The sequence below is a fragment of the Amphiprion ocellaris genome, chromosome 9, assembly GCF_022539595.1.
Source record: "Amphiprion ocellaris isolate individual 3 ecotype Okinawa chromosome 9, ASM2253959v1, whole genome shotgun sequence".
Taxonomy (NCBI): domain Eukaryota; kingdom Metazoa; phylum Chordata; class Actinopteri; family Pomacentridae; genus Amphiprion; species Amphiprion ocellaris.
The window spans coordinates 2,741,876-2,764,206 of record NC_072774.1 but is presented as its reverse complement, the minus strand read 5'-3'; the positions used below and the strand labels follow the sequence as shown (position 1 = coordinate 2,764,206).

General features: G+C 39.8%; 2 protein-coding genes across 3 annotated transcripts; one reads left to right on the top strand and one right to left on the bottom strand.

Annotated features, from left to right (window-relative positions):
- Window positions 1-4,253: 4,253 nt before the first annotated feature.
- cd27 (CD27 molecule) lies at window positions 4,254-12,603 on the top strand. The gene is made up of 7 exons (XM_023263784.3): window positions 4,254-4,411; window positions 4,513-4,654; window positions 4,721-4,846; window positions 9,474-9,620; window positions 12,147-12,200; window positions 12,279-12,383; window positions 12,465-12,603. Exons 2-7 carry the CDS (start codon window positions 4,513-4,515, stop codon window positions 12,575-12,577), a joined length of 687 nt encoding a protein of 228 aa, XP_023119552.3. The 5' UTR covers window positions 4,254-4,411; the 3' UTR covers window positions 12,578-12,603.
- Window positions 12,604-13,455: 852 nt separating this feature from the next.
- Window positions 13,456-21,344, bottom strand: si:dkey-260g12.1 (tumor necrosis factor receptor superfamily member 5). Of its 2 annotated transcripts, none has more exons than XM_023263782.3 (11): window positions 20,622-21,344; window positions 20,453-20,518; window positions 20,304-20,355; window positions 20,015-20,128; window positions 19,791-19,934; window positions 17,053-17,125; window positions 16,929-16,975; window positions 16,381-16,497; window positions 16,235-16,257; window positions 14,878-14,974; window positions 13,456-13,729 (listed from the first exon to the last, which is right to left on the bottom strand). In XM_023263782.3, exons 2-11 carry the CDS (start codon window positions 20,516-20,518, stop codon window positions 13,470-13,472), a joined length of 993 nt encoding a protein of 330 aa, XP_023119550.2. In that variant the 5' UTR covers window positions 20,622-21,344; the 3' UTR covers window positions 13,456-13,469. The 2 variants fall into 2 exon arrangements, with proteins under 2 accessions (XP_023119550.2, XP_023119551.2); XM_023263783.3 differs by having other exon boundaries at window positions 16,929-16,957; window positions 20,622-21,333.
- Window positions 21,345-22,331: the final 987 nt, after the last annotated feature.

The window sequence follows — 22,331 nt, the reverse complement described above, 5'->3', positions numbered from 1 at the left end:
ATTTTTATTGACGTATAACCACAAATTTTAAATACAATTTTTCGAATTATCTGCCTCACGTTGGGCCAAAGGAAGCTCCTGATGCAGAATTCAACTTTAATAAAATTAAATTATTAACCAAAAAACTACCACAAACTATTAAAAACATTTTTTAAGTTCTCCAACTGTGCACAGTCAAAGACAACTAGCTGCTGATCTAGATAGAAGAGAAAACACGGACACAGACATGAACACAATCTGTAAATCTATCAAAGCTGCAACCTTTAAAACCATTTGAACTTTAAATCTGGAGGATAAAAATGCTTTGTAGTCGTAACATTCCAGTGATATGGCTTAATGAGCTGTAATTATGGAGGCTGAAGCGTCACGTGACCAACACGGTGCAGAGAATGAAAGAGCTCAGTCAGCAGAGCAACACAAGAACTTCCTCAGAAAACCACATCCTTCCTTCTCAACAAGCAACAAGAAAAAAGTCTCAGCTCTTCCTCCTCAATCCCTGACAACACAGAGTGCAGACTAAAAAAAAGGACTGAAGTCTTCCTGTTTTATTGCTCCTTAACTCTGAATATGGGTCAACTTAATTCAGCTGCTTGGACAAAATATTACAAAAAAAAGACTCTTTAATGTCAACAAGAAAATAGATTTCTACAAAGTAACTGCAAATAATTAAAAATACAAACTATAAACATCACATCATGATGCTGCCACCACCATGCTTCACATCATGATGCTGCCACCGCCATGCTTCACATCATGATGCTGCCACCGCCATGCTTCACATCATGATGCTGCCACCGCCATGCTTCACATCATGATGCTGCCACCGCCATGCTTCACATCATGATGCTGCCACCGCCATGCTTCACATCATGATGCTGCCACCACCATGCTTCACATCATGATGCTGCCACCACCATGCTTCACATCATGATGCTGCCACCACCATGCTTCACATCATGATGAGGACGTCCTGCTTTAGTCAGATTTATTCATGTTCCATCTTCCTTCCATTTCTTGATGATAGATTTAACTGAACTCCAAGAGATTTTCAGTAACTTGGAAATGTTCTTGTATCGCCCTGACTGATGCTTTTCAACAACTTTTTCTCAGAGTTTCTTGGAGTTCTTCTCTCTGCATGATGTAGTTCTATCCAGGAGTACTGATCCACCAGAGACTGGACCTTCCAGATCCAGGAGTCTTTACACTACAATCAATGAGACTCATTCATTGACCTCAGATTATTTATTCACTAACTGGTGACTTCTAGACCAACTGACTACAGCTCATTTACATTAGAGTCATTTTGTAGGAGGTGAATACAGATGTGGTCATTTATTTTCGATTTTTAATTAATTTACATTGCATTGTGGAAATCTATTTTCATTTTGACATGAAAGAGTGTTTTTTGTAATTTTTTTGTCCAAAAGTCAAATGAAATTGGTCATGATTCTCTTTTGAAACCAACAAAAGGGAAATGTTCCACTTTTTACAGCCACTGTAAATCAAACACACAGATATCAAAGGAGGCACATTTGACTTCAGACTTCTACAGTAAATCCTTGCTCACATGAGACAGCAGCTGTGTTTCCCCACAGTCAGCTGGACGGACCAGCTCTGACTCTGCATGTACATTCTGTGTTTCAGGTCGAGTAAAAAGTGTTCACAGAAACGTTGACATGTTGCTGCCAAACGTTCCTCTGAGGTTCCGTCCAAACACTGATATCCTCCAGCGTGTACAGTGAAACCTCCACTTCAGCATCAGTAGGTTCGTTCTCGGTGACTTCAGACTGATTCTGCTGCTGTGTTCTTTCGGTCCAGTCATCTCAGGTTTTCTTTGTGAGTGATTCTCTCTGAGGCAGTCCCCCGGTTAGCTAGACCCTGCTCAGCCAGCAGCAGCTCACGTGTTGTGGTCTGGATTCTGAGAAAACTGCTGAAAGCATCGTGACACAGCAGCCTGTCAGTTAACTGTAACTCAGCTTGATGCTTTCACCGACTTTTATGTGTCAGTTGCATGAAAATCAGACGAACTATTCAAAAAGAAACAAGAAATGATTCCAAAATGAAACAGAGTTGTTGGTTTTCATTCTGCAGGTTTAAAATTAGGTTTTTGTGGAAGATTTAGCAAAGTTTAGCCTGTTAAGCTAAGTTTCAGCTGCGTGTACGCCACAGATTTTCTGTTGCTTTAGCTAAGGTTAGCATAATGCTAAGTTTAGCTTGTCTTTATCACACATTTTTCTGTTGCTTTAGCTAAGGTTAGCATAATGCTAAGTTTAGCTTGTGTCTATCACACATTTTACTGTAGCTTTAGCTAAGGTTAGCATAATGCTAAGTATAACCTGTGTTTTTCACACATTTTCCTGTGGCTTTAGCTAAGGTTAGCATAATGCTAAGTATAGCCTGTGTTTTTCACACATTTTACTGTGGCTTTAGCTAAGGTTAGCATAATGCTAAGTATAACCTGTGTTTATCACACATTTTACTGTAGCGTTAGCTAAGTTTGACCTGTTTATTTAAGCTTAGCATGTTTAGCAAAATTTTCAAACGGTCCACACTTGTACAACTTTTTTTTTAAAGCCAAAGTGAAAAAAAGACATGACATGAACTGTAGGAGCTTCAGTAGAAACCAACTGAACTTCTCTTGGAGGTTCTTGAAAATCCAGAATAAAATAATGTTCTGCTGTTACCGGAATCCAAACCAAAGAACTGCAACAAACATGAAGAACCTTCAAACAACCATCTGTTAAATACAGAGGTTCTCCAGTTGGAGAGCGTTCTACAGCAGTGTTATTTTTCTGACAATCGTAGGAGCTTCAGTAGAACCCAACTGAACTTGTCTGGGAAGTTTTTTTTCCAAGAACCTCCCAGAGAAGTCGATTTGGTTTCTACTGAAGAACCTTGAAAAAGAACCTCCCATAGAAGTCCAGTTGGGTTCTACTGAAGCTCCTACGACCATCATGACCTGGATGACTGAGAACCTACAGACATATTTTTCTGACGGTGAGATCAAAGGTCGCTGTGAGAACGTATCCGTCGTAGAACCGCCTTCCATGTGTAACTGTGCGGTTCTTGCTCATGTTGTGAGTCATTGTGCCGTCCTGACCACACATCAGCACAAACCCCGAAACAAGCCGACCTGAAACCAAACCAAAGAACTGCGGAAGACATGAAGCACCTTTAAAGAACCAGAACTCCAGTTGGAGAGCGTTCTACAGAAGGGTTATTTTTCCGACAATTGTAGGCGCTTAAGTAGAAATCAGCTGGACTTCTTTGAGAGGTTCTTTTCAAGAACCTCCCAGAGAAGTCCAGTTGGGTTCTACTGAAGCGTCTACAACCACCATGACCTGGAGAATCTACACAGACATACGACATGAATTGTGAATTAGTTTGCATTTGTATCTAATTTTCATTAATTTTCTAGTTTTTCTTTCACACTCAGATAATAATTTACATATCATCTGAATCTGAACACTAATTTTGCTGAAGCTGAAACCACTGAAACTCAAAAAAAAAACAACTCTGACAGTCAGCAGTGATAAGATTCAGTGTTTGGGAAACCTCTGCTCATGAATGCAAATGAGCTGGTCATTGCTAATTAACCAGAAAAATTCTCACGCCCACAAAGTTCAGTGATACTGAAACTTCCTGAAAGTCTCTCTGGACCTTCTACTGGAACTTCGTAGAAGTGACCCTTAAATATGACGAGTCAGGCTGTAAATGTGAGGAAATGCCGCCGTGTCAGATAAAAGTCAGATTTTAACTGCATGTTCTAAATTGAGCACTGCTAAACTGAATGTTCTATCTGATGTTTTCATAAAGTCACTTCTTGCAATGAAGTTTATCTTCAACAGCTTTCTGTCAGAGTTTAACAGCTTGGAGTTAAATGAGTGGAAGAGGACGTGTTACCTGAAATGACATCAGCATCATCATCATCAGCGGCAGCAGCAGAAGCACTAAAATTGACAGAAAGAGGCAAAAGAGACAGACAGATTACAGACAGATTACAGATAGATTACAGACAGACAGAGTTTACAGACAGACAGTTTAGAGAGAGATTACAAACAGATAACAGACAGATTACAGACAGCTTAGAGACAGACAGGCAGATTACAGTTTACAGACAGTTTACAGACAGATTTCAGACAGACAGATTACAGACAGACAGAATTCAGACAGATTACAGATTACTGACAGATTTCAGATAGATTTCAGACGGAGGTTCTGGGTGATGTGGATCTGAGCAGCGTCGGCTTTGGGAGGGTCTCATCACAGAACAGGATGAGAGAGCTGAGCAGATAAAACGTTTGACTCTCGCTATGAGTCATCGCTGACATTTCCTCCGTTACCCCCTGACACAGAGCTCAGTCTGACACTCGGAGGGTCGCAGCCAACATCGAAGAAGCAGCTTCTCACGGTGAGCAAAGTTTTCAGTCTCATCTTTAGGGTTTTTTTTATTTTCTGAGCTGCTTGTTGCCTCATTGGACAGACCTGACCTCCTCCTTCCTCTTCTTCCAGATGTTCTCCTCCTCCTTCTTCCAGATGTTCTCCTGGCTGCTTGGCGTGTCTCTGCTGTGTGGACTTTCTCTGTCGTGCACTGATCAACAGTATTCTTGGCCCTCGAAGATGCCCAGGCTGTGCTGTCCTAAATGTGAACCAGGTAAAGTGACGTCTCTTCACCTGATTCCCCGTTCGGCTGCAGCAGATCTAACCGGCTGTGTTCTAGGTACCAGCATGGCCGGGCGCTCAGAGGACACCTGTGACAAAAAGTGTGAACCCTGCGAGGGGAACCAGTTCATGGACTCCTACAATGTGGAAATGGACTGCAATGACTGTAGAAAATGCGACCAACGTGAGTACCTGTGAAAAGTTCATCTGATGCCTGAAATGTGTGAAAAACTTTAGATCAGAAACAGTTGTTTATTTATCCTGTAGAGTCTGAGACACTGACAAGAATTCAGTGGGCTTTTATTTTGAAAGTTTAATAAGTCTGACAATCCAGAACTCAAGAACTCACGTCAGCTACATGCAGATCTGATGATCAAAGAGAAGACTGGAAGAACATTAAAGGTACTAACTGGAACCAGTGATGCCATAGAAGAACAATTTTAATACCAGAAAGAACTTTTAGCAAGAAGTTCTACAAAAAAAAACCCCAAAGTGCCTCAAAAACATTAAAGAAAGGTTCCTGAAAGAACCTTTTTCCTGATAGTTCTTTGTGGACCTGCCTGGTTCTGCTTGACAATCATTTAAGTTCTCTTTATTCAGAAGTAAATTTGCTCATTACAATTACACACAGATGCTACTTTCAGAACAGAAAAGGTTCTAACTGGAACCAGTGATGTCATGGTAGAACCCTTTTTAGTTCCATAAGAAACCTTTCAGCAGCAGGTTTTTAGAGAACATTTTCTACAAACAGTTCTTCAAAGAATCACCAGGAATTCTTTCTTTAGGCACCACAAAACTTTAGCAAAACAGGTTCTTTAAGAAACTCTTGGATCCACCTTCTACTTTAAAAACAAGACTGGATGATTTTTTAAGTCATTTTTAAGCAAAAAGTGAAATGTTGCAGCATTTCTAGGTTCCCTAAGGAAGAATACGTGTAATATTTTGCGTTCTGGACTGTTGTCGGACAGAACCACATGTACTAAGATGCCAGTTTATGAATGTTTGATGAACATTTTTCTCAAATGATTCATCCAGAATCCAAATCAAAGAACTGAAGCAAACATGAAGAACCTTTAAAGAACCATCTGCTAAATACAGAGCGTTGTACAGGAGCAATATTTTTCTGGGAGGTAATATTTTGGATTCTAGATCGTTGTCAGACAGAACCACATGTTCTAAGATGAGGTGTGTGAGTCTTTGGTGAACATTTTTCTCAGTTTTCTGATGTTTAATCGACCAAATGATTCATCCATAATAAAATAATGTTCAGCTGTTACCCGAAACCAAACCAGAGAACTGCAGCAAACACGAAGAACCTTTAAAGAACCAGAACTCCGGTTGGACAGCGTCCTACAGAAGCATTATTTTTCTGACAATCGTAGGAGCTTCAGTAGAACCCAACTGGACTTCTCTTGGAGGTTGTTTTTCCAAGAACCTCCCAGAGAAGTCGATTTGGTTTCTACTGAAGAACCTTGAAAAAGAACCTCCCATAGAAGTCCAGTTGGGTTCTACTGAAGCTCCTACGACCACCATGACCTGGATGACTGAGAACCTACAGACATATTTTTCTGACGGTGAGATCAAGGGTCGCTGTGAGAACGTATCCGTCGTAGAACCGCCTTCCATGTGTAACTGTGCGGTTCTTGCTCATGTTGTGAGTCATTGTGCCGTCCTGACCACACATCAGCACAAACCCCGAAACAAGCCGACCTTTAGCTGTTGCTCAGCTCTGACGGCAGATCAAAACTTCAGAGAAGGAAAGAGGTCGCACATGTGAGGGGGTTTCCCATCTCGAGTTTCTGGTGGGTTCCAGTCAGACAGAGAACAAACAGGGACGAGGGTCTGTCGAACCCTGAAGAACAATCAGTAATAAGAGTAGAAGACATGCAGCCCACCAGCACTGCAGCAAAAACAGACCATCAGTGGAAATATAGAGACTCTGAAAAGACGTAAACATCGGAAATGTCAGATCAGATGTTTTTACTCAGGTGAGCTAAAACTGTCTGTTTCAAATGTCACCGTGGAAAACAAAGAAATGACAGAAAGTCTGAGATTCTCAATTTAGAGTCTGTTTAACACTACTGTTCAAAAGTTTAGAAATATCCCTATTGTTGAAAGAAAAGCAGAAGATAACATTAAATCAATGATAAATCCAGTGTAGAAACGGCTGATTTTAATGGAATATCTCCATAGGGGTACAGAGGAACATTTCCAGCAACCATCACTCCTGTGTTCTAATGCTACATTGTGTTAGCTAATGGTGTTGAAAGGCTCATTGATGATTAGAAAACCCTTGTACAGTTATGTTAGCACATGGATAAAAGTGTGAGTTTTCATGGAAAACATGGAATTGTCTGGGTGACCCCAAACTTTTGAACAGTAGTGTATATCAACTTTAACTAATATGGAGCAACTTTAACTAATATGGAGCAACTTTAACTCATTAAGAGCAACTATAACTAATATGGAGCAACTTTAACTACTATGGAGCAACTTTAACTAATATGGAGCAACTTTAACTCATTAAGAGCAACTATAACTAATATGGAGCAACTTTGACTCATTTTAGAGCAACTTTACCTCATTTAGAGCAACTTTAGCTAATATAGAGCAACTTTAACTCATTAAGAGCAACTATAACTAATATAGAGCAACTTTAACTACTATAGAGCAACTTTAAATAATATAGAGCAACTTTAAATAATAGTGAGCGACTTCAACTGACGTAGAGCAACTTTAATTCATGTATGTTTGAACTAAGAAGCTTCTTTTCCACATTATAACTAGCTGGAGACGAACAGGTTGAATCAGCTGCCCTCACAGCTCTGAGAGATATTGTTATGAAAACCTCTTTAAAGCTTTAAAACGTCGACTCCAGGGGGAGGAAGGTGGGTGTTCAAATGTCAGAGGCTTCACTCGAAGGGGCTTTATGCCAATTAACGGCTATGGAAACTAAATTAAGTGGAAATGATTCAACCTACACAGAAGTTCAGTCGCTGATCTGAGCAGAACAACAGAATAAAAACATGTTTCTGGTGTCTGTCACGGTGCTGCAGGGATCTGGAGGTTTGTCAGGAGAGAGTCAGACATGTCTTTTAAACCTGCTGGCGGGTTTAAAAGACATGTTGTCTATTTAAAAAAAATCATTAAACTAAATTCATTTATCAGCCACAAGCTGTCACAGCCAAAGAAAAATCATCAGATGTTCAACTTTCAGCCGGTCTTTGAACGCATCATGAGTTATGTCTGGTTCCATCAGGAAAATGAACCAAATCTGAGCTTAAATTGTGATAATTCATCAAAATCTCTTTATTCTGCTGAATAAATGTCTCCTCAGACTGTAGATGTTTTTCTATCTTTGTCATTTTGTGTCTTGTTTTGTGTCATTTTGTCATTTTGTGTCTCTTTTCTTGTCGTTTTGTGTCTCGTTTTGCAGTTTTATGTCTCATTTTGTGGTTTTGTGTCTCATTTTTGTCATTTTGTGTCTTGTTTTTGTCGTTTGTGTCTCAGTTTTATTGTTTTGTGTCTCATTTTTGTCTTTTTGTGTCTTGTTTTTGTCGTTTTGTGTCTCAGTTTTGTTGTTTTGTGTCTTGTTTTTGTCATGTTGTGTCTTGTTTGTCATTTTGTCTCAGTTTTATTGTTTTGTGTCTCATTTTTATCTTTTTGTGTCTTGTTTTTGTCATGTTGTGTCTTGTCATTTTGTCTCAGTTTTATTGTCGTGTCTTTTTTGTCTTTTTGTGTCTTGTTTTTGTCGTTTTGTGTCTCAGTTTTGTTGTTTTGTGTCTCATTTTTGTCTTTTTTGTCTTGTTTTTGTCGTTTTGTGTCTCAGTTTTGTCGTTTTGTGTCTCAGTTTTGTTATTTTTGTCGTTTTGTGTCTCATTTTTGTCATTTTGTGTCTCAATCTTGTCTTTTTATGTCTAATTTGTGTAGTTTTGTGTCTCGTTTTTGTAGTTTTGTGTCTCATTTTTGTCATCTTGTGTCTCGATTATATCATGTTGTCCTGTTTGTCGTTTTGCGTTTCAGTTTTGTTGTTTCGTCTCATTTCTGACATTGTGTGTCTCGTTTTTGTCGTTTTGTGTCTTGTTTTGTTGTTTTGTGTCTCATTTTTGTAGTTTTGTGTCTCATTTGTCATTTTTGTCTTGTTTTTGTTGTTTTATGTCTCGATTATGTTGTTTTGTGTCTCATTTTTGTCATTTTGTGTCTTGTTTTTGTCATTTTGTTTCTCATTTTTGTGACTTTGAGCTGAGTAACACACTGTTGAGACACACCAGATGGAGACACTCAACAACAAGGGTCCCTGCAGACTCTCAAACCTCCTCACTTCCTGTTCTGTGACCTCTGACCTCCCAGTGAGGACGAGCAAACAGAGCGTCACCAGCGCTGTAAACGTGAAATGATGTTCATCTCGTCTGCATGTTTTATGGTAAATCAGACAGCTGTCATCACTGAGAAGCACAAATGCTGCAACCCTGAATGACTCTAGACCTTCACGACTGTCTGTTTTACACATCCGCTGCTCCTGTGATGACTGTCCAAGTCATTTGAGTCGTTTTCTGTTTGCTCATTTGTCACATCAGATCGGAGATGAGTCGCCGAAGCTTCCGTCAGAGAGAAACAGTCCGATCAAAGCGAAATACTGTTTTCACTGAGAAATAACAGCTACGGCTCTCTGAAGGACGAGTCAGCTCTGATAATTTAACTGTCTTATGACTGAGAAGCAGAATCTCTACCTGCCGGCCCAGCTTTCTGACTCATTTTGCGTTTTCTGATCGCGTCACTTCCTGAACACGCCCGTTTACTGTCTGTTTCAGCCAACATGGAGGTGAAGACGAGGTGCAACTCCACTCAGGACACCGTGTGCTCGTGTTTACCCGGATACAGATGCACAGACGAGCCCTGCAGCATGTGTGTCCCCATACCGACCGCCGCCGACCCCACCGAGGCCCCGCCCACCACAGGTGAGACGCACCTGCCAGCATTCTGCACATGAATGCACCACGAACTGTACACATTAACACACCACAAATACCTCAATAGAATAATGAGTATTTCTACAAATACTCTACAGGTCAAAGTCATTCACCACATTAACAATCATTCATTTAATGTTATCTTCATTGAAAAAAAAATGATTTTCTTTCAAAAATAGGGACATTTCTAAACTTTTGAACAGTAGTGTATATGAATTAAAGTTGTTCTATATTAAAGCTGCTCTATATTAGCTAAAGTTGCTCTACATTAAAGTTTTTCTATATTAGCTAAAGCTAACATTATTAGTTAAAGTTGCTCTATATTAGATAAAGCTGCTCAAAAATGAGTTAAAGTTTCTCTACATTAGTTAAAGTTGCTCTGTAGGAATTAAAGTTGCTCCATATTAGCTAAAGTTGCACTAAAGTGAGTTGAAGTTGCTCGAAAGGAATTAAAGTTGCTCTGTATTAATTAAAGTTGCTCCATTTTAGTTAAAGTTGCTCTAAATTAGTCAAAGTTGACCTACACTACCATTCAAAAGTTTGGGGTCATCCAGATAATTCCATGTTCTCCATGAAAACTCCCACTTTTATCCATGTGCTAACATAACTGCACAAGGGTTTTCTAATCATCAATGAGCCTTTCAACACCATTAGCTAACACAATGTAGCATTAGAACACAGGAGTGATGGTTGCTGGAAATGTTCCTCTGTACCTCTATGGAGATATTCCATTAAAAATCAGCTGTTTCCTGCTACAATAGTCATTTACTTCATTAACAATGTCTACACTGGATTTATCATTCATTTAATGTTATCTTCATTGGAAAAAACTGCTTTTCTTTCAAAAACAAGGACATTTCTAAACTTTTGAATGCTAGTGTCAAACAGGAAACCAACAGCATGACACTGTACTGCAGAATTAACTATAAATAGTTTGTGATTTGTTCCACCACAAACCCCATCAGTGCTGCTGTGGTCTTCTGCTCTCATTTAATGAAGGTGTTTTAATTAGAGTGCAGGTTGAACCACTGGAGGTCAGCAGAAACACCATTTCTCTGTTCATTTCTACATTCAGGTTCTCATTTAACCCTCCTGTGGGAACAGTGCTGGTGTTCCTGGGTCATGTTTATGGAACACAAAGGATGCAATATTTAATATATATTATTTATATGCAAATACACAACTGTCCCATAATAAAATAACTCATTAATTAAAGAACAACAATTTTCACTCCTGTGTTCTAATGCTACATTGTGTCTTGATTTTGTTGTTTTGGGTCTCATTTTTGTGGTTTTGTGTCTCATTTTTGTCATTTTATGTCTCGTTTTTGTCATTTTTGTGTCTCGTTTTTGTCATTTCATGTCTAGTTTTTGTCGTTTCATGTCTCGTTTGTCAACGTAACAGGAGGGATAATGACACAGGTTGTGGATTAGACAGAAATAATATAAGAACAGCAGGAGATGAGTGGAGAGAACTACACTAACTTCATAATAAAACAGAAAGAGTCGCAGGTTTGGGGACCAGAAATAAAATCAAATGTCTCCTATAAACATATTTACAGTGGAGCCTCCTGAAAGCACCAGGCTTTGTCCTGTAATTACAGAAATATGAACGGACTCAGAGGTGCAGATTTAGATTATGTACTGGATGACTCACGTTTCTTTCACAATAGAATAATTTGTTCCATCTGTGTCATCTCTCTCCAGAAAAACAGCCTTTATCTTATTTTAACCCTCTCAGATATGAGCAGTAGTTTCTGGGTGTTTTTCTCTCATATTTTTCTTCACTGTGGTGGTGGAAATTAGAAAAGAAATGGAAGCTTTTACAAACTATAGATATTTAAATATTTATATTTTTACAGCCACTACAAGAAGTTTCACTCTGTGTGATTTTTAATGGAAAACATGTCTTTCAAACCTGCCAGCAGGTTTTCTATGAAAAAATCCCCAAAATGATTCCATTTATCAGCCACAAGCTGTCACAACCATAGAAAAATCATCAGATTTTCAACTTTCAGCTGATCTTTGAATGCATCATGTCTTATGTCTGGTTCCATCAGGAAAATGAACCAAATCTGAGCTTAAATTGTGATATTTCATCAAAATCTCTATTCTGCTGAATAAATGTCTCCTCAGACTGTAGATGTTTTTCTATCTCCTTGTTTCTAGACTTTTCCTCTGTACTCTGCTCATCATCAGTAGAAAGATGTTTCTCCATGCTGAATGTATCTCCAACAACTTGCTCCTCTGTTCACTGTTTCTGAGACATGCTGACTTTATTTTATTCATCCAGTAGCTTTGGTTTTCCTCTCAGTCTCTCTGTGGAAACACTGCCTGCAGTTCAACCTAAAACTCTCTGAATGTTTCCCTGTTGGTCTCATCAAATCTATTCAGTGTTTCACAGGAGAAACAGAAGGCAATAGAACTACAAACATGGCAGCATGTTGTAGTCCTACAGAGAACAATGAACCCCGTTTCCTCTGAGCTGATGAGGTTTTATCATCTCTCCCTCCAGCCTCTACACCAGGACCTCTGACCACCCTGTTGGCTCAACGGGCACCAATCAGAGGTCAGTAATCCGATGGTTTCATGACATCACAGTGCCTGAGATCTACCTGAGCAGGTGTAACTTTTCCTCTGCTTCCAGACACGGTGTGGTTCCTGGCGATCATTGTCCTGCTGTGTGCAGGCATCGCCGTGGCAGTAGTAACTAAGATCAAGCCTATCCTGCGCTGGTTCCGGTCCAGATACGGTCAGTAGATCATCAGAATCCGTCCTGCTCCTCTTCACACACACACAAAACTAAAGCTGCTCTTGTTTTACTGCTCCTCAGGATACTTTCTGGCTGAAAAACCTGCAGCTCAGGACGAAGACAATGTGTCCAAACCCGTCCAGGAGGTTTGTGGGAAATGTGAGCAGCTGATGGACATTTGTGTTAAAGACTAAAGGAGAACATTTGTGGAACATTTGTGGAACCTAACAGATGGTGAACACCTCTCACTGCTTTGGACTTGAAAGCTTGAGGCTGAGCTGGTCCAGCTGAAGACTGACGCTGCTCTCTGAGAGGAAACATCTGACGACTAGAGTCAAAAACACTGAAAACCAGGAAGAACCTGGAACCACAGCGACCCTGAAGAGAAATCCTGCAGCATGTTGCTCAGAGCTGTATGTACTATAGTACAGGAACCTTTATGTTCTATCTTTATATCTACACTACCAGTCAAAGGTTTGGACACACCTTCTCATTTAATGGTTTCTCTTTATTTTCATGACTATTTACATTGTAGATTCTCACTGAAGGCATCAAAACTATGAATGAGAATTATGTAGTAAACAAAAAAGTGTTCAACAATTGAGAAGGTGTGTCCAAGCCTTTGTCTGGTAGTGTATGTATATATCTGACTCCACTGATTGGCCAACATCAGAACCTGTCTGGAACCGTTCAACTCTCTGGACTCTTGGTCGTGTTCCTCCAGCAGCGTTTACAGTGCTATGGATGATGGGTTTATATTGTGTCCTCAGTACATATCAGAGTATTTATACATACATGTTCGTACGTATTTCCACGTGATTGTCACATGTGAATGTTGTTTAAAAACTTACATACATTTTTCTTCTTAGTTTTTTCTTTATTCAAAATAAAATGTCATTTTGCTCAAAGCTTCTGATATTTACAGAATCCACGAAACACTCGGAGCCTGTTAAAAGAGTATTTACAAGATTTAAATTATAACTTACAAAGAAGATCATCTCCCGGCTGCTCCTCACAGAATCATTCAGTTCTTTGGTCCACAGTTTTATAAATCCACCACCAGACAGAGCACTGGGTCTGGATGCATCATAGCGCCTCCTCCTTGGACACGTGGAAGTCCTTGCCCTGCTCCTGGGAGGGGAAGAAGATGCTGTCGGCCTCGTGGCTCCTCTCCTCCTCGGAGATGTGAGGAGATGAAGGGTGAAACTCCGGTCGTCCTCCGTCGGGCTCCTCGCCACCGCTCGGCCTCTCCGTCTTCCCTCCGTCTGCCGTCGGGCCGACCTGTCCTGAGAGGTGGCTGAGGAGGCTGAAGATGACGGTGCCGGGGTTGTGGACGTGGACCGAACCTGCAGAGGAGCAACAGCATGAAGGTGGAGGCGGCAGCAGCTTTACACTGGAAAAATACCCCTCTCAAAACAAGAAAAAAAACACTTATTTCAAGGAACTTTTACCTTGAAATAAGTGAAAAAATCTGCCAATAGAACAAGTGAAAAATGGTTTGGTAAGATTTCTTGAAATAAGATATGATATTTAGAATATAGACATCTTAAAATTAGCTGGGAAACTTATTTAAGCTCTATTTTACCAGGATTGTCAAGCTTAGGTGTCTTAAAATAAGCCAGATATGCTAAAAAAAAAAAAAAAAAAAAAAAAGCAGTTCTTTACTCAAAAATAGATTTTTGCTTTCATGTAACCTCCTAATTTGAGACGTATTAACCCTCCTGCTGTCTTCATTTTTGGGCACCAAAAAAATATTGTTTCCTTGTCTGAAAAAAATCCAAAAAATCAGCAAAAAATTCCACAAATTTCTGAAAATTTGCAAAACCTTCAGGAAGAAAATTCCAATAATTCCTTAAAAATTTTATTTTAAAAAAATCTCCCAAATTTGGCAAGAAAATTCTTGTAAATATTTTCAGAAAATGAGTAAAAATCTTCAAAAAAAATCCTAAAATATCTAAAGTGATTCCATATATATCAGTAAAACTTCTAATATTTTCTTTAAGAACATTCACATAAAAATCAACCAAAATCCAGCAAATTTTGCCGGATTTTGGTTGATTTTTTTTGTGAATGTTCTTAAGAAACATTTTTAACATTTCTTTTTCCATCAAAAAATGTTCAAAGATTTCAAAAAAATTTTGAAAATGTGGACATCAGAAGTTTCAGTGTGAAAATATTTTTTCCCACATTTTCAAATTTTAAAACGGGTTAATTTGACCTGCAGGACGACATGAAGGTTAAACTTATTTTGAGTTTTCTTGTAAAATTCAACTCAAAACAAGATCATCTCAAGGTTGTTTGATTTAACAAGATATTTAAGATGCATTGTCTTAAAACAAGTCCCTCCATCTGCTGAAATGTCTCTTGTTAAGTGAATTTATCTTAAATGAAGTGGGATGAGACATTTAGACTAAAAATAAGACAAACAGACTTGGTAAGATTGAGAGTTTTTGCAGTGCGTGTCTCAGTAAAGTGTTTATTCACTCAGATGTACCCAGATGAGCTGAAACAGACGAACTCTGCTGCTTGCAGGAGTCTCTGCTGAACGGACGAGTCGATTCCTTGGACTTGTGGGACGCGTTTTGTCCTTCCTGAAGGCAAAGAAGGGCCAAAAACAGCAGCAATGATGCAACACAAAAACAAATAATAAATGTGTAAACACATTTTTGTGTCTCATTTTTGTGGTTTTCTGTCTCATTTTGTCGTGTTGTGTATCGCTTTGTCGTTTTATGTCTTGTTTTTGTCATGTTGTCTAATTTTTGTGGCTTTGTGTCTCATTTTTATGGTTTTTGTATCTCAATTTTGTTGCATTGTGTCTCGTTTTTGTCATTTTCTGTCTTGTTTTGCCATTTTGTGATTTGTTTTTGTGGTTTTGTGTGTCAGTTTTGCTGTATGTCTCGTTCTGTGGTTTTGTGTCTTGTTTTTGTTGTTTTGTGTCTTGTTTTTGTTGTTTTGTGTCTCATTTTGTTGTTTTATGTCTCGTTTTTGGCGTTTTATGTCTCATTTTTGGGGTTTTGTGTCTCCTTTTGCCGTTTTGTATCTAGTTTTTGTGGTTTGGTGTCTCATTTTTGGGGTTTTCTGTCTTGTTTTTGTCATTTTGTGTCTCACATTTATGGTTTTCAGTCTCAATTTTTCGTATTGTCTTGTTTTTGTCATTTTATGTCTCGCTTTGCGTCTCATTTTTGTTGCTTTCTGTCTCAATTTTGTGGTATTGTGTCTCGTTTTTGTCGTTTTGTGTCTCATTTTTGTGGTTTTCTGTATTGTTTTTGTCTCATGTTTATGGTGTTCAGTCTCAGTTTTTCCTATTGTGTCTTGTTTTTGTCATTTTATGTCTCATTTTGTGTCTCATTTTTGTTGCTTTCTGTCTCAATTTTGTTGTTTTGTGTCTCGTTTTTGTCATTTTGTTTCTCGTTTTTGTGGTGTCGATTTTTAATGTGGACATTATTTACAGTTTTAGCCTGTTTTTTATGATTAACATGTAAAATTATACTTTTTTCAGTGATTTTACTTGTTTATATTTGTAATTAAACAAATTGTAAAATCTGGAAAATAAGCATTTAAACATTTATTTACAATTTTTCAAACCTTACTACTCATAATTTTTCTTTTAAATAACAAAAAATATTTGTAAAATTCTATTTGATATAAATACAGTAAAACTGGCATTTTTATGCTCAATTACTATTTATAGAAATACAGATTTTGGTCTGTTTTTTGTGTCTGACATGTCAATTAACACTTCTTTTCTGTGATTTTATGAAATATTATTTATAACTTAAACCCTGAAACACCATTTGATTGTCAGCATCTAAAAGATTATGAAAAACCCTTCCTTTTTCCAGTGGACTCACCTCGTTACAGAGCTTTGCGACCGCTGAAAAACATCAGATGAAGCCATGAGTAACAGAAAAGCTCACACTGATAAGCTGTAATCTCATTTTAACACTTTAAACTTCATTCATTATCAGAACTCATTCAGAGTTCAGCTTCTTCTTACTTTGCCTGAAACACGTCTCGTCTCCGGGCCGACGGAAGCAGAAGAGGATCACCACGGCAACGCAGGACACCACGACCACCGGACACAAAACGGCCGCCAGCAGCTTGTTGGAATAATCTGAGGGTAGACAGATAGATAGATAGACAGACAGACAGACAGACAGAATCTAAGTGAGTTAAAGTTGCTCTAAAATGAGCTAAAGTTTCTCTATACTAGTTAAAGTTGCTCCAAAATCAATTAAAGTCGCTTCATATTAATAGAAGTTGCTCTATATTAGTTAAAGTTGAGCTACACTAATGTTCAAAAGTTTGAGGTCACCCAGATAATTTCATGTTTTCCATTAAAGCAGTTAATATTTAGTAAAAGCACAGAAAAAAGTCTTAATTTACATGTTGACTGTAGAAATAAAAACAGACCAAAAGCGTGGAGAAACTGCTGGACTAAACAAACAGTTTACCACTCATAGTCGTGCCGCCAGCTTTAGTAAAAGTTATTTCAACCGTTTCCTGTTTGTCCAACTAACTGAAAGTCTTTTCTCAGTTACTCACCGCGGCTGTCTGCAGACTGAGGTCGACACCTATAGAAAAGAGGAGAACTGCTAGTCAAACGTGTTGATTTTAACTTCAAGCTGTAAACGTGAGACCACCGCAGCGTCTTTGATCTGAGACTTACGATGGAGACGAGCAGCTGATGGTTGGGACAGAAGCTGAGGAAGACGTCTGTTCATCTCTGGCCGATTTCACTGCTGGAAAACACAAAGTTCACCGTTTGGTTTCACACCTCAGAGACGAACACCAACTTCAGTCTCTATGACAGCTGCTGGTCGCTGCATACATGAGAACTCGGCTTTTTGGTGTCTCGTTTTTGTGGTTTTGTATCTCGTTTTTGTGGTTTTGGGTCTCGTTTTTGTGGTTTTGGGTCTCGTTTTTGTCGTTTTGGGTCTTGTTTTTGTCGTGTTGCGACTCATTTCTGTTGTTTTGTGTCTCAGTTTTGTGTCTTGTTTTGTCGTTTTGGGTCTCGTCATTTTGTCTCATTTCTGTTGTTTGTGTCTCGTTTTTGTCGTTTTGTGTCTAGTTTTTGTCACTTTGTATTTCGTTTTGTGTCTAATTTTTGTGGTTTTGAGTCTCGTTTTTGTGGCTTTGTGTCTCGTTTTTGTCGTTTTATGTCTAGTTTTTGTCGTTTTGGGTCTTGTTTATGCCATGATGTGACTCATTTCTGTTGTTTTGTGTCTCGGTTTTGTGGTTTTGTGTCTCGTTTTTGTGGTTTTGTGTCTGGTTTTTGTGGTTTTGTCATTTTATGTCTCGTTTTTATGGTTTTGTGTCTGGTTTTTGTGGTTTTATATTTCACTTTTTTCAACTAGAATCTCTTCTTATTGGAATGAGATAATGGAGCCCTGATGTTTGGTTGAATCACATATCTGTGCTGGAGGAGGAAACCTGCTCTTTTCCTGCCATTGTGCTGCTGTCTGTAAACAAAACTAGAAACTCTTTACTCTGCAGCGACTGATCCTTCAGCCACTCGGAGAAACAACAGTGACATGTTTGAAGCTAATATGCTGGATTTGTCAGCAAACGGCAGACATGGAGCAACATTTTTGGAGTCTTTTCCTGGCCAGAGAATGAATCTGAATCCAACCGTCTCTCTGCTCCCTCTTCTGTTGAGGGAAATATGAGACGATTTAGCTGGTAAATGCTCCAGTGTTCACCTCCTGGGAGTTTTCTCCTTTTAGTGCTTTTCAACATTAAATTATGGTTGATTTAAGCTGGCTTTCTGACGAAGAATGTACTAAAAAAGAGGCCACCAAGACACCTATGACTCCTCTGAAGGAGCTCCAAGAAAGAGACTAGTGAGGGAGGCCACCAGGACACCTATGAGTCCTTCAAAGGAGTTACAAGGAGATTAGTGAAGGATAGACTCTGTTGGAAAAAGCTCAAATTAAATGTGGACTAGAGTTCACCAGAAGATATGTGGAGACTCTGAAGCATCATGATGTGAAGCACGGTGGTGGCAGCATCATGATGTGAAGCATGGTGGTAGTAGCATCATGATGTGAAGCACGGTGGTGGCAGCATCATGATATGAAGCACGGTGGTGGCAGCATCATGATGTGAAGCATGGTGGTAGTAGCATCATGATGTGAAGCACGGTGGTGGCAGCATCATGATGTGAAACACGGTGGTGGCAGCATCATGATGTGAAGCATGGTGGTGGCAGCATCATGATGTGAAGCATGGTGGTGGCAGCATCATGATGTGAAGCATGGTGGTGGCAGCATCATGGTGAAGCATGGTGGTGGCAGCATCATGATGTGAAACATGGTGGTGGCAGCATCATGATGTGAAACACGGTGGTGGCAGCATCATGATGTGAAGCACGGTGGTGGCAGCATCATGATGTGAAACATGGTGGTGGCAGCATCATGATGTGAAGCACGGTGGTGGCAGCATCATGATGTGAAACATGGTGGTGGCAGCATCATGATGTGAAGCACGGTGGTGGCAGCATCATGATGTGAAGCACGGTGGTGGCAGCATCATGATGTGAAACATGGTGGTGGCAGCATCATGATGTGAAGCATGGTGGTGGCAGCATCATGATGTGAAGCACGGTGGTGGCAGCATCATGATATGAAGCACGGTGGTGGCAGCATCATGGTGAACCATGGTGGTGGCAGCATCATGATGTGAAACATGGTGGTGGCAGCATCATGATGTGAAGCACGGTGGTGGCAGCATCATGATGTGAAACATGGTGGTGGCAGCATCATGATGTGAAGCATGGTGGTGGCAGCATCATGATGTGAAACATGGTGGTGGCAGCATCATGATGTGAAGCATGGTGGTGGCAGCATCATGATGTGAAACATGGTGGTGGTAGCATCATGATGTGAAGCACGGTGGTGGCAGCATCATGATGCTGCAGATTAGAGATAATCTTCTGCAGGTTCATCACTTTGTCAGATTCTTTTCATTTTATCATTTTGATTCATTGTTTTCATAAAGACATGATCCTGTAAATCTTTATATTTTATATCCAACTCACATGACTGGTGACTTTAGAATCTGGTTTCTTGTCCTTCATTCAGCCTCAGGAAACTGCAGCTGTGGGTTATTTTCTGTTCCATGCAGCTCTGTAAACTCTGCTCTGACCTGTGGAACTTCCTGTCACATGAGTCTCTGAACTTCTTCTGTCATAGCAGGAGTTCAGCTGCTGGGTTTAGTTTCTGTATTTTCGGTCTCTTGTTAGTTTTACTGTGTTCAGTTTTTGTTTCATGTGTGCATAGTTTTTGAATCTTTTGTGCTGAAGCTTCCCATGAGACAGAGCTGTCATCTGAAAGGCCTTCCTGGTTAGATAGTTAGAATGAAAGCGTGAGGCCCCCTGCTGGTCGGAGGAACCTCTGCTGTGTTTACCGGTTGTGGTCGTGTCCTGGATCTTCTCACACACTCTGCAGTTTTCAGTCAGCGGAGACATCTGGGTGCATCGAAACCCCGACTCACAGCTGCACTTCAGGTCTGACGTCCTGCTGCAGTTCTGAACCACCTTCAGGTGAAACTCTGACGGACGAGAAGCACATTTTAACACGGTTGTAGATGGCTGTGTGTGATGAGATGAGGCAGACTTTAGGTTTGTGTACCTGGTGAACAGTCTCTGTAGCAGGGGTGGCAGCTCTCCTCTCGATTCCAGTCGGTCGTGTAGCTTCCAGGAGGACAAACTTCACATTCTGTACAAGAAGACTTCTGATACTCACCTGACAGAAAAGACAAACGGTGAGAGGCAGGAAGACGGAGCAGAGCTGCAGCCAGATGCATGTTAATGAAGGATGTGGTCGTAGTCGGCTGAAGGCGTCATCAGAACAGAAGCTGCTCGACTTCACTAACAGAGTTAAAGCTAAATAAAATAAAAGATACTGAATAAAAGTTCACCTGCAGGACACAGCAGGCACTCTTTGCCTCTAATCCGGTAGGTCCTCTGGATCTGTTGATGGATCAGAACCAGTTAAACAACTCCAGATCATTAATCAAACTTGTTTTCTAGTGAATTATACAGAAAGTTTAGTTTTTTCTTTTTTTACCGGAGAGGTGAGGACCAGATGTGCAGACAACATCAGGACGGCCACAAAGTGTTTCATTAATGCCATCTACGGACAGACAACATTCACATCTTTCAAATTCTGCAAATGAGGATTTTTTATTTTTATTTTTATTTTTTACCATTAAACAGAATAAAAACAGCCTCTTTACCTCCAGTTTGATGATGCTCCCTTTTGTTCTGCCTCTTCTGTTTGATTCACTTCCTCAAGGTGTGATTCTCAGTCCGTCTTGTCACTCTGCCCGTCGATGCCTCACTGTTTCCTCACCTGTTACGTCTTCCTGCCTCCCGCCCACTCATCTCCTGCTGCTGTCCTGTTTACGGCTCGAACTGACGCTGACAGTAACGCCGACTTCTGCCTCAAGCAGTCGTCATTTTCCATCAGAGCTGACATCTGACGGCAATTACGGAGAAAGAGATGCCGTTCTGTGTACGGTGAACCATCTGCAGCCCGGCGGAAGAACAGATGGTTCTGATAGAACCGTCAGGCCTTTATTCCTCATTTCTCACTTTGTCTGTAAAAGGCTCAGTTCATCCAAACTCACATAAAAAGGAAAGAAAACGACAAAACAAATAATCACAGTAGTCAGACAAACTGCAGCTCAGATTTCTTATTTTTAACCCTCATGTCGTCCCGTGGGTCAAATTGACCCGTTTTAAAGTTTGAAAATGTGGGAAAAAATATATTTTCACAGTGAAACTTCTGATGTCCACATTTTCAACATTTTTGTGAAATCTTTGAACATTTTTGGTGGGAAAAAAAAGAAATGTTAAAAATGTTTCTTAAGAACATTCACAAAAAAATCTACCAAAATCCAGCGAAATTTGCTGGATTTTGGTTGATTTTTATTTGAATGTTCTTAAAGAAAATATTATGAGTTTTACTGATATGTATGGAATCACTTTAGATATTTTTAGGATATAAAAATATTTCCAATAATTTTCTTGCCACATTTGGGGATTTTTTTTTTTTTAAATAAAACTTTTAAGGGAAACTTTTAAGGAATTATTGTATTCTGCTTCCAGAAGGTTTGACAAATTTTCTGAAATTTGGGGAATTTTTTTGCTGATTTTTTTCAGACAAGAAAACAATATTTTTTGATGCCTGTAAATGAAGACAACAGGAGGGTTAATTCAGGCTCCACAGCAGGAACTCTACAAGTCCTTTGGTTCCTGACGTCCTTTGGTTCCTTCAGTCCTTTGTATGTCTTCCTTTATTTCTGATGACAGACTCAACCCTCCTCAGCATGGAGGAAACCAGAGTCCACTCATTTCTGCTCACATCTTCTCACATTCTTCTCTGTTTTATTGAGCTGCTCTTTGCTGGAGGGGTTGTGTTGCTCTACCTTTCTCTGGAAAACACCACAAAGGTTCTGTTGGGTTCAGGACTCACACTGTCCAGGTCCTGGTTCCACTTTGTTCTAGTGGAGAAGCTCTTGTGTGATAATGTTCTTTGGATGTTCTCCTGCTGGAATATTCCTCTTCTTCCATCTCTTCTGGTCAGCCAGTATTCTGGTTCATCCTCAGACCTTCATGCTGCATCTAGAAATGTCTTCAACACCTTCTGACCTCATGCAGCCCCACATCATCACACTTCCACCTCCGTGCTTCACTGTCAGGACTATGCATCCACTGTGGTAGTCCTGGTCAGGTTCACACCAAACATCTGGACTCCATCTGAACTCATTTATCTTCATCTGACCAAAGAATGTTCTCCAACATCCACCAGGCTTCTTCTCATGTTCTTCAGCAAACTTTCATCTGGAGGTTTAGTTCTGAGCAGCAACCAGGTTTAGTTCTTGTCCTCCGTCCATAGAGGTTGATGTTCTGAAGGTTCCTTCACACTGTGAGCTTCACACTAA

Coding starts and splice junctions, on each gene's coding strand:
- cd27 (XM_023263784.3), top strand. CDS start 4,513: ATGTTCTCCTCCTCCTTCTTCCAGATGTTCTCCTGGCTGCTTGGCGTG. Junction 9,621..12,146: donor CGAGGCCCCGCCCACCACAG/GTGAGACGCACC, acceptor CTCTCCCTCCAG/CCTCTACACCAGGACCTCTG. Junction 12,384..12,464: donor CTGGTTCCGGTCCAGATACG/GTCAGTAGATCA, acceptor ACTGCTCCTCAG/GATACTTTCTGGCTGAAAAA.
- si:dkey-260g12.1 (XM_023263782.3), bottom strand. CDS start 20,518: ATGGCATTAATGAAACACTTTGTGGCCGTCCTGATGTTGTCTGCACAT. Junction 17,126..19,790: donor CCAGGACACGACCACAACCG/GTAAACACAGCA, acceptor TGTGTTTTCCAG/CAGTGAAATCGGCCAGAGAT. Junction 16,976..17,052: donor ATCAGCTGCTCGTCTCCATC/GTAAGTCTCAGA, acceptor TTTGACTAGCAG/TTCTCCTCTTTTCTATAGGT.